Source organism: Macaca mulatta, chromosome 4, assembly GCF_049350105.2.
Source record: "Macaca mulatta isolate MMU2019108-1 chromosome 4, T2T-MMU8v2.0, whole genome shotgun sequence".
In the NCBI taxonomy this organism is placed as follows: Eukaryota; Metazoa; Chordata; class Mammalia; order Primates; family Cercopithecidae; genus Macaca; species Macaca mulatta.
This window is the reverse complement of record NC_133409.1, coordinates 120,548,854-120,568,299: the sequence shown is the minus strand read 5'-3', so window position 1 is coordinate 120,568,299 and position 19,446 is coordinate 120,548,854. Positions and strand designations below refer to the sequence as shown.

Below are 19,446 nucleotides of genomic sequence, written 5' to 3'. Positions count from 1 at the left end.
TTCCCTTTTCCCAATAGTGAATTCTTACATTAACTCCTTTGGTGTATTTCTCTATTATATTTTTATAACAGGATTTGAAGTTAGATACTCCTCTACCCACAATGTGCATAGGGTTTTTCTAACCCATTTGAAGAGGCCATCAACCCATAGGCACAATAAATACACAAATTACTTAAGTAATTATTTAAAACCATTAAAATCCATATCAGCTCTTACCTTCTCTACAAATACAATGCTGATTTCCATCTACCAAAGCTAAGCATGTTGAGTTGTTTCTGCAAGGGTTATTAAGTAGGTCACAAGGGTTATAGCGTTGGTGGCAAAACTGTCCAGTATAAAGGGGTGGGCACAGACATACAAATTGTCCAGGGATGGTAGATTCATGACAAAGACCTCCATTCATGCATGGATCAGAGTCACATTCATTTATTTCTTCACTACAGTTCTGCCCAGTCCATCCAGACGTACACTCACACCTGAAATAAAATATTAAAATTTTAAGAAGTGTGAACTCGTTTTTCAAGTTTATTTTTTGTATTTTTAATTACTCCCTTGAACTAATAGTATGTGGTGCTTTTAAATTTATAACAGGACTAATAAATAATACATAGCTTTAAAATATTTTTGCCTAATTTCCTGTGACAATATAATATATATTACCATAAAACTTACCACATTGGCTGAAATAAGATTTTAAAAGCATTAGCAAATTTCTAACATAGGCCTCTGAGACACGTCAGAGAACAATTATTGAGCTAAATTACCAATTGAGCAAAATTTTCCTACGAATTATTTATGAAATAAGTTTTATGAAAATTTATTTATGAAATAAGTTTTACAGATGAGATCACTATTTATAAGCCTTAAGTGCTATTTAATTCAGTGTCCTTAGCAATATGTGAAATTCTTGCCATCACCAGAGTATATAACAGGTGTTACTTTATGTTAAGCATCTGTTTTTGGCTTTGTATTTGTTGAATCATTTGAAATGCATGTTTAAAAATTTCTTTTCAAAATTTTAGATTCAGGGCTTACATGGGCAGGTTTGTAACACAGATATATTGCATAATGCTGTAGTTTGGGCTTTTGTTGAACCCATTGCCCACATAGTGAACACAGAACCCAATAGGTAGATTTTCAACCCTTACCTTTCTCCTTCCCTGCTCACTTTTGGAGTTCTCAGCCTCTATTGTTTCCATCTTTATATCCATGTGTACCCACTGTTTACCTTCCATTTGCAAGTGAGAAAATATGGTATTATATTTTCTGTTTCTGTATTAATTCACTGAGGATAATAGCCTCTAGCTGCAACCATATTGCTGCAAATGAAATGATTTAATTCTTTTTATGGTTTTGTAGGATTCCACAATGTATATGTATCTCATTGTCTTTATCCAGTCCACCATTGATAGACAGCTAGGTTGGTTCCATGATTTTGCTCTTGTGTATAGCACTATGATAAACATATGAGTGAAGTTGTCTTTTTGGTAGAATGACTTCTTTTTATTTGGGTGGATGCTCAGTAGTGGAATTTTTGGGTCAAATGATAGCTCTATTTTTAGTTCTTTGAGAAATCTCCATAATGCTTTCCGTGGGCTGAACTAAATTTGTATTAATATTTGAATAATTTGGGATAATTGAAGGGAAAGCAAACAAATGAAAAATAAAGCATTTGAAAGTTATCTGTATATCACAGGCTTCTAGCTCAGTCTAGTCCTCCATTCAGTATCTGTCATTATCTTCAAATACCACTTTGGCCAGTCATCATCCTTGAAACTAGGCTAGTCCTCCTCTGAAGAGAAAAACCCTAGCAGGCAGGAGGGGGAAAGGTGTTTACACAAACAGTGTCCATTTGAGGGAAATGGAAAGGTTATAGTGAAGACTGCAGATAGAGAGTAAATCCAAACAGAGAGAAGGCTAGTCCATCAGCTGGGTAAATGGAAATCAATCACAAACTGTAGGTGTGTTCAAGGAGAGAACGTGTGTCAATTTGTGGGCAAGGTAGAGTTCCAAATCTTGAGCAACTTTACTATTATGCAAGTTATGAATCATGAAACAAGCACAGGAAATAGTAGAACAATTATTTTCAAAAAAGTATATTTACTGATAGATTAGATTTTTAAGATAACTAAAAAAAGTCATAGTGCTGAGATCATGTAACCTACTTTATGATACAAAATATCTTACTAAATGGAGGGGAGCAAGGAGGAAGGAAAGAAGGAAGGAAGAAAGAAAAGAGTCACCTAATTTGCAGTTTCAAAGCCCCAGATGTATCAAGGCCCTTTTGTAATTATAAATACATAGGATACCAATATATTGGAGGAAACAATTGAATAAATGACTTGCAACAACATCTGAAATTGAGTTCTAAATAGATATAGTTACCATTGAAATAAAAACTAAAATGAATAATTGGCAAAATGGTATTAGACATAATTGAATAATGAAGTCTTTACTAGTTCAATAAGTTTAAATCCAATGTCCTGTAAGCCAATTGATTTCACAGCTGTCTAAATTTTGTTTAATTGGTTGTGGGCAGAAAGTAATTGCTATCATGCTAATTGCACATTTCTTTGTGAAGTATGCTTGCACAAGGCAACATTTATGACTGAAACAATTCATACCTTTATAATGTAAAAAAATATATACTTAAGGGTAAGTTATTTACTTAGTATTTTTTTTTCTTCTCAAAATCAAAATGCTCTAATTATTTTTGTGACTTTCCATTCTAGTTTACCTGGAGAGTCCTCATTCAGTTTGTTGTTCTGATATAATTTTCAGGGCATACTTTCACTTATAAAAGTTTCTAAGGTGCTATTTTTTATCTTTATCTCCCATGTCCCATTACTGAAATTGAGCATCTAAAAACAAAACAAACAAACAAAAACAAAACAAAACAAAAACTATACTCTCACATATTTCTAATCCTATAAATTATTTCACTTTGCTCTAAAATTTGCTTGCCACACACTTTAGGAACTCATCATATATACTATCTTGTGTTAAAACCATATTCACGGTTTGCCTCCACCATTAAGCTTCTGGTTCCTGAATGTGTAAAAATGATCTGAATCTCCACATTATCATGTCAATATAATAAATGTTGACAATACTATAAGAATTGACTGATACAAGGTCCTCAATGTTGGAATCAGATCAACCTATCTGCACTCTTTCACTTAGGAAGTTGAAGATCGGAGAGTTTAATGAAATTGGTACTCTAAGAGAATTGTTTTAAAGATTAAATGAGATGATGAATAAAAAGTGTATATAGTGCCTGGAATCTGCATTGCCTGGCCACCTACACTGTTTACTAGATGCTGTCACAGAAGTTTTAAGAATATGTTTTCTGACCTATGAGCCTAAATACAAAGTGTATCTCAACAATAAATACTTCTTTAACTTTCAGTAGCACTTCTTTTTAATTTTTGATCATCACATCACATTTTAAAATTGTCAAATATACTATCCAATTTGATACTTTCAATAAAGCTTTGCAATATGTAGAAGAGACGTTCTTATTCTCACTTTACTGATGAGATAGGTGGAAGTTCAAAGGATAACAGTGATGTATCCAAAGTCATGAGGTTAAGCAAATGGAACTTAGAATCCAGATCTCCTCCTCTCAAGTTCCTGTTTTTTGTTTTCTTTTTTTAAATACATGCTTTAAATCTAGTATCATTCCTTTAAACATTTTGTGAAATAATGTTAAAATTGGGTATTAACCATCTTAAGAAATAAACTTCAGTGCATTTATTTTACTTTAAATAACATCACTGTAAATATCACTATTCAGTCACATAACAGGACTCAGTTAATATATTATGACAATTTTAAAAGGAGAAAAGCCAAAGAATTAATACTTTCTAAAATCGTAGTCACTACCACATCATGATCACAGGTTCTGAGGGTATTGCATAAGTATTTATGTTTTTCTCTTTATTGTATTCTGAGTACATAATTTCAACTTGGTTAATTTAAAAGAGTTTCCTAAGAAAAACCGACAATTCTTGCCTATTTGGCGTATGTGCTGAAGGTTTGTTTTATCTTCTCACATAACAGGTGGCCTAAGACCTCACGTGGTGTCATTACAAGGATGAAATCCTCAGGAAAGAATGTGGCTGTATGTCAAGAGGACTGATGATGCCAAGGCTGAGTCCTACGGGGATAACATGGATGTTTTGTAGAAAAATAAAGTTCCAAGGAACAAAGTAACTACTAGTGACTAACTATCATACCTACAGGTTTACAAAGTTGAATCTGCTTCTGCACATGTCAGAGAAGCTAGTCTTTAATAGATGGGAAAACATATTTTATGTGAAGGCTTCAATCAGATTCTAAGTTTGCACCACGAAATAATTTCAGCATTTAGTGGAACCTGGCAGATATTTTCAAACTCACAGCTAGAAGCAGAGCGTTTATGGAATAAAAAAAATGCAAAGCACATACTCTATGACTTTTTGAGTGTACAATTTCTGGTAGTAAACACTTGAAAACAAGTAAGTGTGTGCCTAAAGATAGGTTAATGTATTCTTTTTAAAAAAAAAAAAAAAAACACGTAATTCTTGTCCTTCTTTCTCTCTCTCTTTTTTTTTTTGTTGTTGTTTTAAAGTTTTAATAGGAAAATGCATTTTTTATTTATTTACTTTTTATTATTATTATACTTTAAGTTCTAGGGTACATGTGCATAACGTGCAGGTTTGTTACATATGTATACTTGTGCCATGTTGCTGTGCTGCACCCAAGATAGGTTAATATATTCTAATTTGATCTTTTTCCTAGCATGAGAAAATCTAAATTCATTGGTGTAAAATACATTGAATACCTTTAAGGACAACTTTTCAAATCTTAAATGTTGATTTAAAGTACCAAAGCTGATAATAGAAAATAAAATAGTTATCATTGTTAAAAAGTGGAAGAAATTCTACTCATTAATGTGCGTTGGCTCACGCCTGCAATCCCCGCACTTTGGGAGTCTGAGGCAGGTAGATCACGAGGTCAGGAAACCAAGATCATCCTGGCCAATATGGTGAAACCCCGTCTATACTAAAAATACAAAAATTACCCAGGTGTGGCAGCACACACCTGTAGTCCCAGCTACTCGGGAGTCTGAAGCAGAATCTCTTGAACCCGGGTGGCTGAGCCTTCCGTGAGCCGAGATCTCGCCATTGCACTACAGCCCAGGTGAGACTGAGACTCAGTCTCAAAAAAAAAAAAAAAATCACTAGCTTCAAATATCTTAATAAATGTCAATTTCTAATTGCTAAGCATTCTATGTTTACCTTACCATAAATATTTATTTGTGATAAAGTATCATTCAGCAATATGTATCTTTGTTTGAATATATTTTGTATATTAAAGCATATACGCTTCTTTGGCTATAAATTTATTAATACAAACCTAATAGTATATGCAGTTTAAAATAATATTTTCTTACAAAAATTAGTTCACTTCTTATAGAAGCAAACAGTAAAATGTTGTTTATCAGATATTGGGAAGTGGAGGAGATTAGGGGAGATTCCGGTCACAGGATAAAGTTAGACGGAAGGAAAAAGTTCAAGAGATCAACTGCATATGATCATGGCTATCATTAATAACATGAAATTGTGCATTTAAAAATTGTTGAGAGTAAATTTTAAGTGCTTTCTTCATGAAAAAGAAAACTATGCGAAGTAATGCATATGTTAACTAGCTTGATTTACCTATTTCAAAATGTATGCATATATCAAAACATTATGTTACACAAAATAAACATACACCTTTTTATATGTTAATTTAAAAAATTAGTTCGAGGGGGCAGAGCAAGATGGCCGAATAGGAACAGCTCCAGTCTCCAGCTCCCAGCGCAAGCGACACAGAAGACAGGTGATTTCTGCATTTTCAACTGAGGTACTGGGTTCATCTCACTAGGGAGTGCCGGACAATTGGTGCTGGTCAGCTGCTGCAGCCCAACCAGTGAGAGCTGAAGCAGGGCGAGGCATCGCCTCACCTGAGAAGCACAAGGGGGAAGGGAATCCCTTTTCCCAGCCAGGGGAACTGAGATGCACAACACCTGGAAAATCGGGTAACTCCCACCCCAATACTGCGCTTTATCAAGGGTCTCAGCAAACGGGCACACTAGGAGATTATATCCCACACCTGGCCGGGGGGGGTCCCATGCCCATGGAGCCTCCCTCATTGCTAGCACAGAAGTCTGCGATCTAACAGCAAGGCAGCAGCAAGGCTGGGGGAGGGGCAAACACCATTGCTGAGGCTTAAGTAGGTAAACAAAGCTGTTGGGAAGCTCGAACTGGGTGGAGCTTACAGCAGCTCAAGGAGGCCTGCTTGTCTCTGTAGACTTCACCTCTCGGGACAGGGCACAGCTAAACAACAATAACAACAACAACAACAACAAAAAGCAGCAGAAACCTCTGCAGATGCAAACGACTCTGTCTGACAGCTTTGAAAAGAGCAGTTGAAATCCCAACACAGACGTTGAGATCTGAGAACAGACAGACTGCCTGCTCAAGTGGGTCCCTGACCCCTGAGTAGCCTAACTGGGAGACATCCCCCACTAGGGGCAGACCGACACCCCACACCTCACATGGTGGAGTACACCCCTGAGAGGAAGCTTCCAAAGCAAGAATCAGACAGGTACACTTGCTGTTCAGCAATATTCTATCTTCTGCAGCCTCTGCTGCTGACACCCAGGCAAACAGGGTCTGGAGTGAACCTCAAGCAATCTCCAAGAGACCTACAGCTGAGGGTCCTGACTGTTAGAAGGAAAACTAACAAACAGGAAGGACACCCACACCAAAACCCCATCAGTATGTCACCATCATCAAAGATCAGAGGCAGATAAAACCACAAAGTTGGGGAAAAAGCAGGGCAGAAAAGCTGGAAATTCAAAAAATAAGAGCACATCTCCCCCTACAAAGGAATGCAGCTCATTGCCAGCAATGGATCAAAGCTGGACGGAGAATGACTTGACGAGATGAGAGAAGAAGGCTCAGTCCATCAAACTTCTCAGAGCTAAAGGAGAAATTACATACCCAGCACAAAGAAACTAAAAATCTTGAAAAAAGAGTGGAAGAATTGTTAACTAGAATAATTAATGCAGAGAAGGCCATAAACGAACTGACAGAGATGAAAACCATGACATGAGAAATACGGGACAAATGCACAAGCTTCAGTAACCAACTCGATCAACTGGAAGAAAGAGTATCAGCGATTGAGGATCAAATGAATGAAATGAAGCGAGAAGAGAAATCTAAAGAAAAAAGAAGAAAAAGAAATGAACAAAACCTGCAAGAGGTATGGGATTATGTAAAAAGACCAAATCTACGTATGATTGGGGTGCCTGAAAGTGAGGGGGAAAATGGAACCAAGTTGGAAAACACTCTTCAGGATATCATCCAGGAGAACTTCCCCACCTAGCAAGACAGGCCAACATTCAAATTCAGGAAACACAGAGAATGCCACAAAGATACTCCTCGAGAAGAACAACTCCAAGACACATAATTGCCAGATTAACCAAAGTTGAAATGGAGGAAAAAATCTTAAGGGCAGCCAGAGAGAAAGGTCAGGTTACCCACAAAGGGAAGCCCATCAGACTAACGCAGATCTCTCGGCAGAAACTCTACAAGCCAGAAGAGAGTGGGGGCCAATATTCAACATTCTTAAAGAAAAGAATTTTCAACCCAGAATTTCATATCCAGTCAAACTAAGTTTCATAAGTGAAGGAGAAATACAATCCTTTACAGATAAGCAAATGCTTAGAGATTTTGTCACCACTAGGCCTGCCTTACAAGAGACCCTGAAGGAAGCACTAAATATGGAAAAGAACAACCAGTACCAGTCATTGCAAAAACATGCCAAAATGTAAAGACCATCGAGGCTAGGAAGAAACTGCATCAACTAACGAGCAAAATAAGCAGTTAATATCATAATGGCAGGATCAAGTTCACACATAACAATATTAATCTTAAATGTAAATGGACTAAATGCTCCAATTAAAAGACACAAACTGGCAAACTGCATAAAGAGTCAAGACCCATCAGTTTGCTGTATTCAGGAGACCCATCTCACATGCAGAGACATACATAGGCTCAAAATAAAGGGATGGAGGAAGATCTACCAAGAAAATAGAGAACAAAAAAAGCAGGGGTTGCAAAACTAGTCTCTGATAAAACAGACTTTAAACCATCAAAGATCAAAAGAGACAAAGAAGGCCATTACATAATGGTAAAGAGATCAATTCAACAGGAAGAGGTAACTATCCTAAATATATATGTACCCAATACTGGAGCACCCAGATTCATAAAGCAAGTCCTTAGAGACAAAGAGACTAAGTCTTATACAAAGAGACTTAGACTCCAACACAATAATAATGGGAGACTTCGACACTCCACTGTCAACATTAGACAGATCAACGAGACAGAAAGTTAACAAGGATATCCAGGAATTGAACTCATCTCTGCAGCAAGCAGACCTAATAGACATCTACAGAACTCTCCACCACAAATCAATAGAATACACATTCTTCTCAGCACCACATCACACTTATTCCAAAATTGACTACATAATTGGAAGTAAAGCACTCCTCAGCAAATGTACAAGAACAGAAATTATAACAAACTGTCTCTCAGACCACAGTGCAATCAAACTAGAACTCAGGACTAAGAAATTCAATCACCCCGCTCAACTACATGGAAACTGAATAACCTGCTCCTGAATGACTACTGGGTACAAAACGAAATGAAGGCAGAAATAAAGATGTTCTTTGAAACCGATGAGAACAAAGATACAACATACCAGAATCTCTGGGACACATTTAAAGCAGTGTGTAGAGGGAAATTTATAGCACTAAATGCCCACAAGAGAAAGCTGGAAAGATCTAAAATTGACACTCTAACATCACTATTAAAAGAGCTAGAGAAGCAAGAGCGAACACATTCGAAAGCTAGCAGAAGGCAAGAAATAACGAAGATCAGAGCAGAACTGAAGGAGATAGAGACACAAAAAACCCTCCAAAAAATGATAAAGGGGATATCACCACCAACCCCACAGAAATACAAATTACCATTGGAGAATACTATAAACAACTCTACACAAATAAACTAGAAAACCTAGAAGAAATGGATAAATTCCTGGACACATACACCCTCCCAAGACTAAACCAGGAAGAAGTTGAATCCCTGAATAGACCAACAGCAGGCTCTGAAATTGAGGCAATAATTAATAGCCTACCAACAAAAAAAAGTCCAGGACCAGATGGATTCACAGCTGAATTCTACCAGAGGTACAAGGAGGAGCTGGCACTGTTCCTTCTGAAACTGTTCCAATCAATAGAAAAAGAGGGAATCCTCCCTAACACATTTTATGAGGCCAACATCATCCTGATACCAAAGCCTGGCAGAGACACAACAAAAAAAGAGAATTTTAGACCAATATCCCTGATGAACATCGATGCAAAAATCCTCAGTAAAATACTGGCAAACTGGATCCAGTAGCACATCAAAAATCTTATCCACCATGATCAAGTGGGCTTCATCCCTGGGATGCAAGGCTGGTTCAACATACATAAATCAATAAACGTAATCCAGCATATAAACAGAACCAAAGACAAAAACCACATGATTATCTCAATAGATGCAGAAAAGGCCTTTGACAAAATTCAACAGCCTTTCATGCTAAAAACGCTCAATGAATTCGGTATTGATGGAATGTATCTCAAAATAATAAGAGCTATTTATGACAAACCCACAGCCAATATCATACTGAATGGGCAAAAACTGGAAAAATTCCCTTTGAAAACTGGCACAAGACAGGGATGCCCTCTCTCACCACTCCTATTCAACATAGTGTTGGAAGTTCTGGCTAGGGCAATTAGGCAAGAGAAAGAAATCAAGGGTATTCAGTTAGGAAAAGAAGAAATCAAGTTGTCCCTGTTTGCAGATGACATGATTGTATATTTAGAAAACCCCATTGTCTCAGTCCAAAATCTCCTTAAGCTGATAAGAAACTTCATCAAAGTCTCAGGATACAAAATTAATGTGCAAAAATCACAAGCATTCTTATACACCAGTAACAGACAAACAGAGAGCCAAATCATGAATGAACTTCCATTCACAATTGCTTCAAAGAGAATAAAATACCTAGGAATCCAACTTACAAGGGATGTAAAGGACCTCTTCAAGGAGAACTAAAACCCACTGCTCAGTGAAATAAAAGAGGACACAAACAAATGGAAGAACATACTACGATCATGGATAGGAAGAATCAATATCGTGAAAATGGCCATACTGCCCAAGGTAATTTTAGATTCAGTGTCATCCCCATCAAGCTACCAATGAGTTTCTTCACAGAATTGGAAAAAACTGCTTTAAAGTTCATATGGAACCAAAAAAGAGCCCGCATTGCCAAGACAATCCTAAGTCAAAAGAACAAAGCTGGAAGCATCACGCTACCTGACTTCAAACTATACTACAAGGGTAGAGTAACCAAAACAGCATGGTACTGGTACCACAACAGAGATATAGACTAATGGAACAGAACAGAGTCCTCAGAAATAATACCACACATCTACAGCCATCTGATCTTTGACAAACCTGAGAGAAACAAGAAATGGGGAAAGGATTCCCTATTTAATAAATGGTGCTGGAGAAATTGGCTAGCCATAAGTAGAAAGCTGAAACTGGATCCTTTCCTTACTCCTTATACGAAAATTAATTCAAGATGGATTAGAGACTTAAATGTTAGACCTAATACCATAAAAACCCTAGAAGAAAACCTAGGTAATACCATTCAGGACATAGGCATGGGCAAGGACTTCATGTCTAAAACACCAAAAGCAATGGCAACAGAAGCCAAAATTGACAAATGGGATCTAATTAAACTGAAGAGCTTCTGCACAGCAAAAGAAACTACCATCAGAGTGAACAGGCAACCTACAGAATGGGAGAAAATTTTTGCAATCTACTCATCTGACAAAGGGCTAATATCCAGAACCTACAAAGAACTCAAACAAATTTACAAGAAAAAAACAAACAACCCCATCAAAAAGTGGGCAAAGGATATGAACAGACATTTCTCAAAAGAAGACATTCATACAGCCAACAGACACATGAAAAAATGCTCATCATCACTGGCCATCAGAGAAATGCAAATCAAAACCACAATGAGATACCATCTCACACCAGTTAGAATGGCGATCATTAAAAAGTCAGGAAACAACAGGTGCTGGAGAGGATGTGGAGAAATAGGAACACTTTTACACTGTTGGTGGGATTGTAAACTAGTTCAACCATTGTGGAAAACAGTATGGTGATTCCTCAAGGATCTAGAACTAGATGTACCATATGACCCAGCCATCCCATTACTGGGTATATACCCAAAGGATTATAAATCATGCTGCTATAAAGACACATGCACACGTATGTTTATTGCGGCACTATTCACAATAGCAAAGACTTGGAATAAACCCAAATGTCCATCAGTGACAGACTGGATTAAGAAAATGTGGCACATATACACCATGGAATACTATGCAGCCATAAAGAAGGATGAGTTTGTGTCCTTTGTAGGGACATGGATGCAGCTGGAAACCATCATTCTCAGCAAACTATCACAAGAACAGAAAACCAAACACCGCATGTTCTCACTCATAGGTGGGAACTGAACAATGAGATCACTTGGACTCGGGAAGGGGAACATCACACACTGGGGCCTATCATGGGGAGGGGGGAGGGGGGAGAGATTGCATTGGGAGTTATACCGGATGTAAATGACGAGTTGATGGGTGCTGACGAGTTGATGGGTGCAGCACACCACCATGGCACAAGTGCACATATGTAACAAACCTGCACGTTATGCACATGTACCCTAGAACTTAAAGTATAATAATAATAATAATAATAATAATAATAATTAGTTCATTGTTTCCGGCAACCATTACATATATGAAACACAAAATTTCAACCAAAACTGCCAGGTAAAAAAGAAATAATGTCTGTGAACAATAAAATAGTATTGTCATCTTTTTAGTGTCCTATAAATTGGGGGCATAGAAAAGGAAATTTTTAAAAAATGAGCTACCGAATTAAATACTTCATTCATTATTTTATTGTCTGTTAACCTATTTATACCCTTAAGTGTATATACCATCAAGAAAACTACATTCATACTGAATTACAACATGAACATTACTATACTCTTAACCTCTGCAATCTTCTTGGAAATAAATGTGGAAAATCACTAAGCTCATTTAGACTGAAAATACATTTTTAAAAATATTTATTTTATTTGTAAACATTAAAAATAGAATACATGATTAAGGACCACTTTGAATAACAGTCTAAAAGTGTTAGTGTGTAAAAACATATGAGAAGATTGATATGGGTAAAATGAAAGTGAGGAGGTAGCCTAAAAACAGTAATAGCAAGGCAAAGTTGCTAAGGATTGTGAAGACTACTGCAACAACAAGAAAAGTGAAATTAAGGAATTTTGACTTTACCCTTGAAGATATTTAAGGTTGTTTGTTTCTAAGCATGGGTATAACATTGATTGTTATCCAGTAGAACATGGATTAACATAGGGTCAGCTTGGTAGCATGAAGATCATTTAGGAAGTTATTGTTTCATTACTAAGAGATTATGAGTACTACACAAAGGGAGTAATAAAGTACATCAGATTTGAGATATATTTCTGAAGCAGGCGAGAGAAGATTTGGATAATGGTTAGTAAGCAGATGAGGCAGAGTGAAGAGTGAGGAGGACTCAGTGGGCTTCACATTCACTATTGGAAAGATCATGATGCCATCAGGTAAGAGACAGATGACAATGACAGAAATAGAAGAAAATAAGATGCTACTGATGCTTAATATGTAACAACTTAAATCAAATAAATTCCATTATTTCAGATGCTATCCTACATGTATTAAAAATTGAAATACGGCGCTCTGGAAAAATGAAGGCATGCAATAAAAATTCAAGGACCATTCTAACAAACATTACTAGGAATAGTAAGTTTAAAACTGGCCTTCTCTACTGAAATATACAATTAATTTATGAAACGTATAGAATCCTCTTCATTGTGGTATTCTGCAGTATTTTTATAGAATCTTAGATACATATGTAGATTATTTGAGAAGAAACAGGCAGGAAAGAATTTTACTAGGCAAATTTGTGTAAGCATGTGGTCTGATAGATAGTAAGCAAACCTTTCTTTCTGTATATTTCTTTTTTTCTTTTTTTTTTTCTTTTTTGAGATGGAGTCTCACTCTGTTGCCCAGCCTGGAGTGCAGTGGCACGATCTTGGCTCACTGCAACCTCTGCCACCCGGGTTCAAGCGATTCTCCTGCCTCAGCCTCTTGAGTAGCTGGGATTATAGGTGCCTGCCATCGCGACCGGCTAATTTTTGTATTTTTACTAGAGACGTGATTTCACCATGTTGGCCAGGCTGGGCAAATCTTTCTTTTCTATGTTTTTTGTTTGTTTGTTTGTTTTAGGGTGAAGGGAAGTTTATGAATTCTAAATGAATTCAAGAATTTCTGTTTTAATATTAATAGAAAAATGATTTCTTCTATTAAGGTGATCAAGCCTCATTTCATGTATTTTGTCAAAAAATATAAATTCAGACATATAATTTATCCATTTATACACATAATTACAAGCCAATCATTTCAGTTGGAAGAACTATAATCTATATTATTTATACAACATAAATTTTGATGTAAGTGAACTGTTTGGATAACTCCTTTATATAATTCTTTCAAATTATCTGTTTCCAATATTCTATATGATTTAATCTCCTCTGCCATGTAAGAAGACAACTGATCAATAGTCTTTTTCAGAGTTATTTAATTCAAGTTGCTTTGTAGGTCAGTGTTTCCAAAAAGAAACAATTCAAGGCTTTTGCAAGATTCAGAATATTCCTCATTTCATAGAAGAAAGCTAAAATGCCAGACAAACAGAGGTAGAGAATGCATTGGGTCAAGCCTTCAGTATATTTATGTTTAAAATCTTAGATAAATCTGATGGAACTCATGCTGTATTTTGAAGAAAACCCAGAGTTAAATACACTTGAATCTGGAACTGGAACAACAAAGCCCAACATATGCCACATAGTGAGATGCAATATAGTGAGATTAGTTCCTTTTTTTTTTTTTTTTTTTTTTTTTTTGTTATTGTGGTCATAATACAGAAACCATGAGAATGGGGTATTTTACTGCTCAGACAGATGAGCACAATTTAGATTTTTTTGTAGGCCTACAACAAGTCCTAACACATTTATGTTGAAAAATGAATCTTTCAACAACATCTTGAATAAAGCTGAAAGAAAACACTTGCTCAAAAAGGCTGACTACCTGATAAGATAGTTGAAGCTACTATTCTGTAAGTTTACCTGTTGAGTCAAAAAAATGACTAGTGTTATAAACATGAGTAACATGAACAATTATGTGATTTAACTTTGAACATAAACCTAATTTAAGTTACCATCTTTCATTTCTTCTATTTTATTTTGTTTTTCCTTGATTGTATGTGTGTGTAAGCAGAAAATGGATGATGAATCAGTTTCTGAGCAAGTAAGTATTACTTCTGGCTCCTGTTTTTTCCCAAAAAGGGTCTTTGTGGCAAGTCAAATAAGTCTGCTTTTAAATATAATGTTTTATATATTCAGATGAATTCACAGTTGCACTTTTTTCAATGCTTAAAAATTTACATAAGCATATGTCTGCGTGTGTAGATGCAAGTATAATATCCATACCTATACCCACATTATATTCAAATCGTATTCAAATTATACTTGAAAATGCATATATAATCTTTCCAATACAGCTTAAAATGTATAAAAATCCTATATACCTACACATATATTTTTATTCTTTCAGGTACAATTTGAGTAGGAGGCAGAATTTTAAATACAAAAGCAGGATACAGAGTGTTACACAAGCAAAGTACTAAGATATAGAACTTAAAAAAATTTATAAACATTTTACAAAATAATTCATAAATCTGCAGCATGTCAGGTGTTTCATATCGAGAAACATTTTAAACTCTCAGTTTAATAAGCATTACACTTGGTCTCAGAAGAAAATCAACTGAGCTAGAAAAGCCAGTGGATTTTTATACATACGGAAATATTATAAGCAAAGAGGAAGCAAAGTAATCTTTGTTTTTTTTTATTAGGACTGGCATTATAATAAATGCTATATCTGTTTCATACTCCTTAGAGGTAACATGTATTAAATATATATATTCTAATTACTAATCACATATACTTAGTTCTAGACTATATGCATACAACACCATTAATTCTGAAATGTAAGATAAATTCAGTTAGCCAATGTAAAAATATGCAAAAACAAACCTATTGAAAATGAACACTAACATATCTTTCCACATACAGAAATTATTATGAATCAATTTTTTAAAATTTCAAATTATAGAACATGACCTCCCTTAAAAATTTAAATAACATTCAAATTGTCTTGTACTTATTTTTTTAATAAAACAGATGGAACTACAGAAATAAATAAGGATAGAAGAGATAAGAGAGAAATGGAAAGAAAGAAAGAGAAGCAAAATAATTACATTAAAAAATGTCACTAAAGGGTCAGCTGTCTCCCAGGGGATATGTGGAAAGTTTTATATCTATGATCCTGCTCCTTGATGAGACTCTTCCTGGCACTTAGTCAATCCAGAGTCCAAGTGATATTCAAAAAGTCTTTAAAAAAATTGCTAAGCCAGAATTTCAGACTCATGGAAAGGAAAGAATAAATTCAAAGTAGAAGAGATTTATCTTTGTAAAGTATGAAGTAAAATCATCAGTGGTGCCTGTGTCTCTCTGAATCTAACTCAATGTGACAAAGAAAATTAAAAACAGAAAATAAAACTTCGTACTCAGTAAAACAGTCATCAATAATCCCAAGTCAAAGCACAAAAGAAAATGAGATGACAAATATTGTAAAAGGACCAAGATAAGAGCAGATATGAAGGGCAGGTAGGTGCCTGCTGCTGGAGTAAGCCAGCAGACATGGCACAAAAATAGTTCTCGGAGTAGGAAACTGATGATTAAAAAAAAAAAATTTAAAAAAGAACAAAAATTAAAAACAAAACAAAAAAAAAACCTTGCTCGGAATAAAGGCTGGGCCAACTTTCCATCAAAGAGTGTTTGGGGCAGAAGAAAAGACACTGGCAGAATTTGGAATTTCAGAGACATGCAACCTTGAAGGCTCATGAAGGAAAATCAGCAGTCCTGTTGCTACCATTATTCACTGGGGTGACAAAAAATATATCCATTCTCCTTCTCCCCCACGTCTCTCACATACATACACATGCATATGCATACGTGTGTTCACACACAAGCAAGTGAAAAACCAGTAGCATACATTGCTTTCCTCTGAGCCACGGAAGCTTCTGCTTGTTTCTCATTGACAAGGACACTGTCTTAACTCACACGTGTTCCTGCAAATATTAAGGTTTTGAAGAACTAATTTTAAAGATAAGAAAAACTTAAAAAGGAATTAGTACAAAATAGACTGTTGTGTTTGTGTGCAAATGTAAATGTAAGAATGAGTATGGAAACAGCCAGACATCTTATATAAGAATTATTTTACCAAACATACTAAAATTATAGCCAAATAATTTTAAGATAAATAAAAAGCTAGTATAAATATTACTCTACACCAAAATATTTAAGGAGATATGAAAGACTCAGGATATAAATCAGTTAATAAAATGAGAGGAGTTCCAATGGCAGAATTCCAGAAAAAAATAGAGGATAAATTAAATGCCAGTATTAACTGACTCTTGTTTCCTCTCCATGAAAGCAGTGCAGATGTACTGCTTCTAGTCTGCCATCTTGACCCAACACCCCTTTAAATGTATTTTCTAACTCATCCCCTAGCTTCTAGGGTGTCCTGGCATCTTAGCTACGGATATCCCAGTACCTGCTGGTCACAAGGCAACAGAGACTATGACAGTCATCTGGGTCTCCTGGAGCAGAGGACATAGAGCAGTGGAGATGGACCCCAAGCTCTGGCTTGAGTAAGAGACCTGCTTTGAATTCTTTATCTGGCATCCCAACATTTCATTTTGTTTAGAATTCAGGATCCAGTATTACTATGCTGATTTTTGTCTCATCTGGAGAAATTCTTCTTATTCTTGAATTTACTTTGGTTGGAGTGAGACTTTACTTTTCTTGAGGACATGCCTATGATGTATGTTGAGTAAAATCATTTGGCTTTGCTTCTGGGTATGTTTAGTGGCTGTATTAGTCTGTTTTCATGCTGCTGATAAAGACATACTAGACACTGGGAAAAATAAAAAGAGGTTTAATTGGACTTACAGTTCCACATGGCTGAGGAAGCCTCAGAATCATGATGGGAGGTGAAAGGTACGTCTTACATGGCAGTGGCAAGAGAAAAATGAGGAAGAAGCAGAAGCAAAAATCCCTGATAAACCCATCAGATCCCATGAGACGTAATCATAGCACAGGAGAGACCTGCCTCCAAAATTCAATTACCTCCCCCTGGGTACCTTCCATAACATGTAGGAATTCTGGGATGTACAATTCAAGTTGAGATTTGGATGGAGACACAGCCGAACCATATCATTTCACCCATGGCCTTTCCAAATCTCATGTCCTCACATTTCAAAACCAGTCATGCATTCCTAACAGTCCCTCAAAGTCTTATTTCAGCATTAACTCAAAAGTCCACAGTCCAAAGTCTCATCTGAGACAAGGCAAGTCCCTTCCACCTATGAGTCTGTAAAATCAAAAGCAATCTAATTACTTCCTAGATACAGTGGGGGTACAGGTATTGGGCAAGTACAGCTGTTCCAAATGGGAAAAATTGACCAAAACAAAGGGGACACAAGGCCCATGCAAGTTCAAAATCCAGCGAGGCAATCAAATTTTAAAGCTCCAAAATGATCTCCTTTGAATCCATGTCTCACATCCAGGTCACGCTGATGCAAGAGGTAGGTTCTCATGGTATTGGGAAGTTCTGTCCCTGTGTCTTTGCAGGGTATAGCCCCTTTCCTGGCTGCTTTCACAGGCTGGCGTTGAGTGTCTGTGACTTTTCCAGGCACGTGTTGCAAGCTGTCAGTGGACCTGTCATTCTGGGGTCTGGAGGATAGTGGCCTTCTTCTCACAGTTCCACTAGGTAGTGTCCCAGTAGGGACTCTGTGTGGGGGCTCTGACCCCATATTTCCCTTCCACACTGCCTTAGCAGAGGTTCTCTGTGAGGACCCCGCCCCTTCAGCAAACTTTGCCTTGGCATCCAGGCGTTTCCATAAATCTTCTGAAATCTAGGCAGAGGTTCCCAAACCTCAGTTCTTGACTTCTGTGCCCCCAGAGGATCACCACCATGTGGAAGCTGCCAAGGTTTAGGGCTTCCACCCTCTGAAACCACAACCCGACCTGTACTTTGGTCACTTTCAGCTATGGATGGAGCGTCTGGAACACAGGGCACCAAGTCCCTAGGCTGCACACAGTATGGTGACCCTGGGCCCAGCCCACAAAATCATTTTTTGCTCCTGAGACTCCAGGGCTGTGATGGGAGGGGATGCTGTCAAGGTCTCTGGCATGGCCTGGAGACATTTTCCCCATGGTCTTCCACATTAACATTAGGCTTCTTGCTACTTATGCAAATTCCTGTAGCCAGCTTGAATTTCTCCCGAGAAAAAGGGTTTTTCTTTTCCATTGCATAGTCAGGCTGCAAATTTTCCAAACTTTTATGCTCTGCTTCCCTTATAAAACTGAATGCCTTTAACAGTACCCAAGTCATCTCTTACATGCTTTGCTGCTTAGAAATTTCTTCTGTCACATACACTAAATCATCTTTCTCAAGTTCAAAGATCCACAAATCTCTAGGGCAGGGGCAAAATGCCACCAGTCTCTTTGCTAAAACATAACAAGAGTCACCTTTTCTCCAGTTTCCAACAAGTTCCTTATCTCCATCTGAGACCACCGCAGCCTGGACCTTATTGTCCCTATCGCTATCAGCATTTGGGGCAAAACCATTCAACAAAACTCTAGGAAGTTCAAATGCTCCCACATTTTCCTGTCTTTTTCTGAGCCCTCCAAACTGTTCCAACCTCTGTCTGTTACCCAGTTCAAAAGTCACTTCCACATTTTTGTATATCTTTTCAGAAGCACCCCATTCTACTGGTACCATTTACTGTATTAGTTCATTTTCATGCTGCTGATAAAGACATACCGGACACTGGGAAGAAAAAGAAGTTTAATTGGATTTATAGTTCCACATGGCTGGGGAGACCTAAGAATCATGGTGGGAGGTGAAAGGAACTTCTTACATGGTAGTGGCAAGAGAAAAATGAGGAAGAAGCAAAAGCAAAACCCCTGGTAAACCCATTGGAACTCATGAGAGTTAATCACTATCACAAGAATAGTGCAGGAAAGACCAGACCTCATGATTCAATTACCTCCCCCCTGGGTCCC

General features: G+C 36.8%; 1 protein-coding gene across 2 annotated transcripts in view; it reads right to left on the bottom strand.

Moving 5' to 3' along the window:
• EYS (EGF-like photoreceptor maintenance factor) overlaps window positions 1–19,446 on the bottom strand; it is a 1,786,799-nt gene that overhangs the window by 1,203,189 nt on the left and 564,164 nt on the right. For both annotated transcript variants that reach the window (XM_078001263.1, XM_078001264.1), the window contains exon 13: window positions 217–476. In XM_078001263.1, the coding sequence (XP_077857389.1) occupies window positions 217–476 (260 nt within the window). The remainder of the gene's footprint in view (window positions 1–216; window positions 477–19,446) is intronic.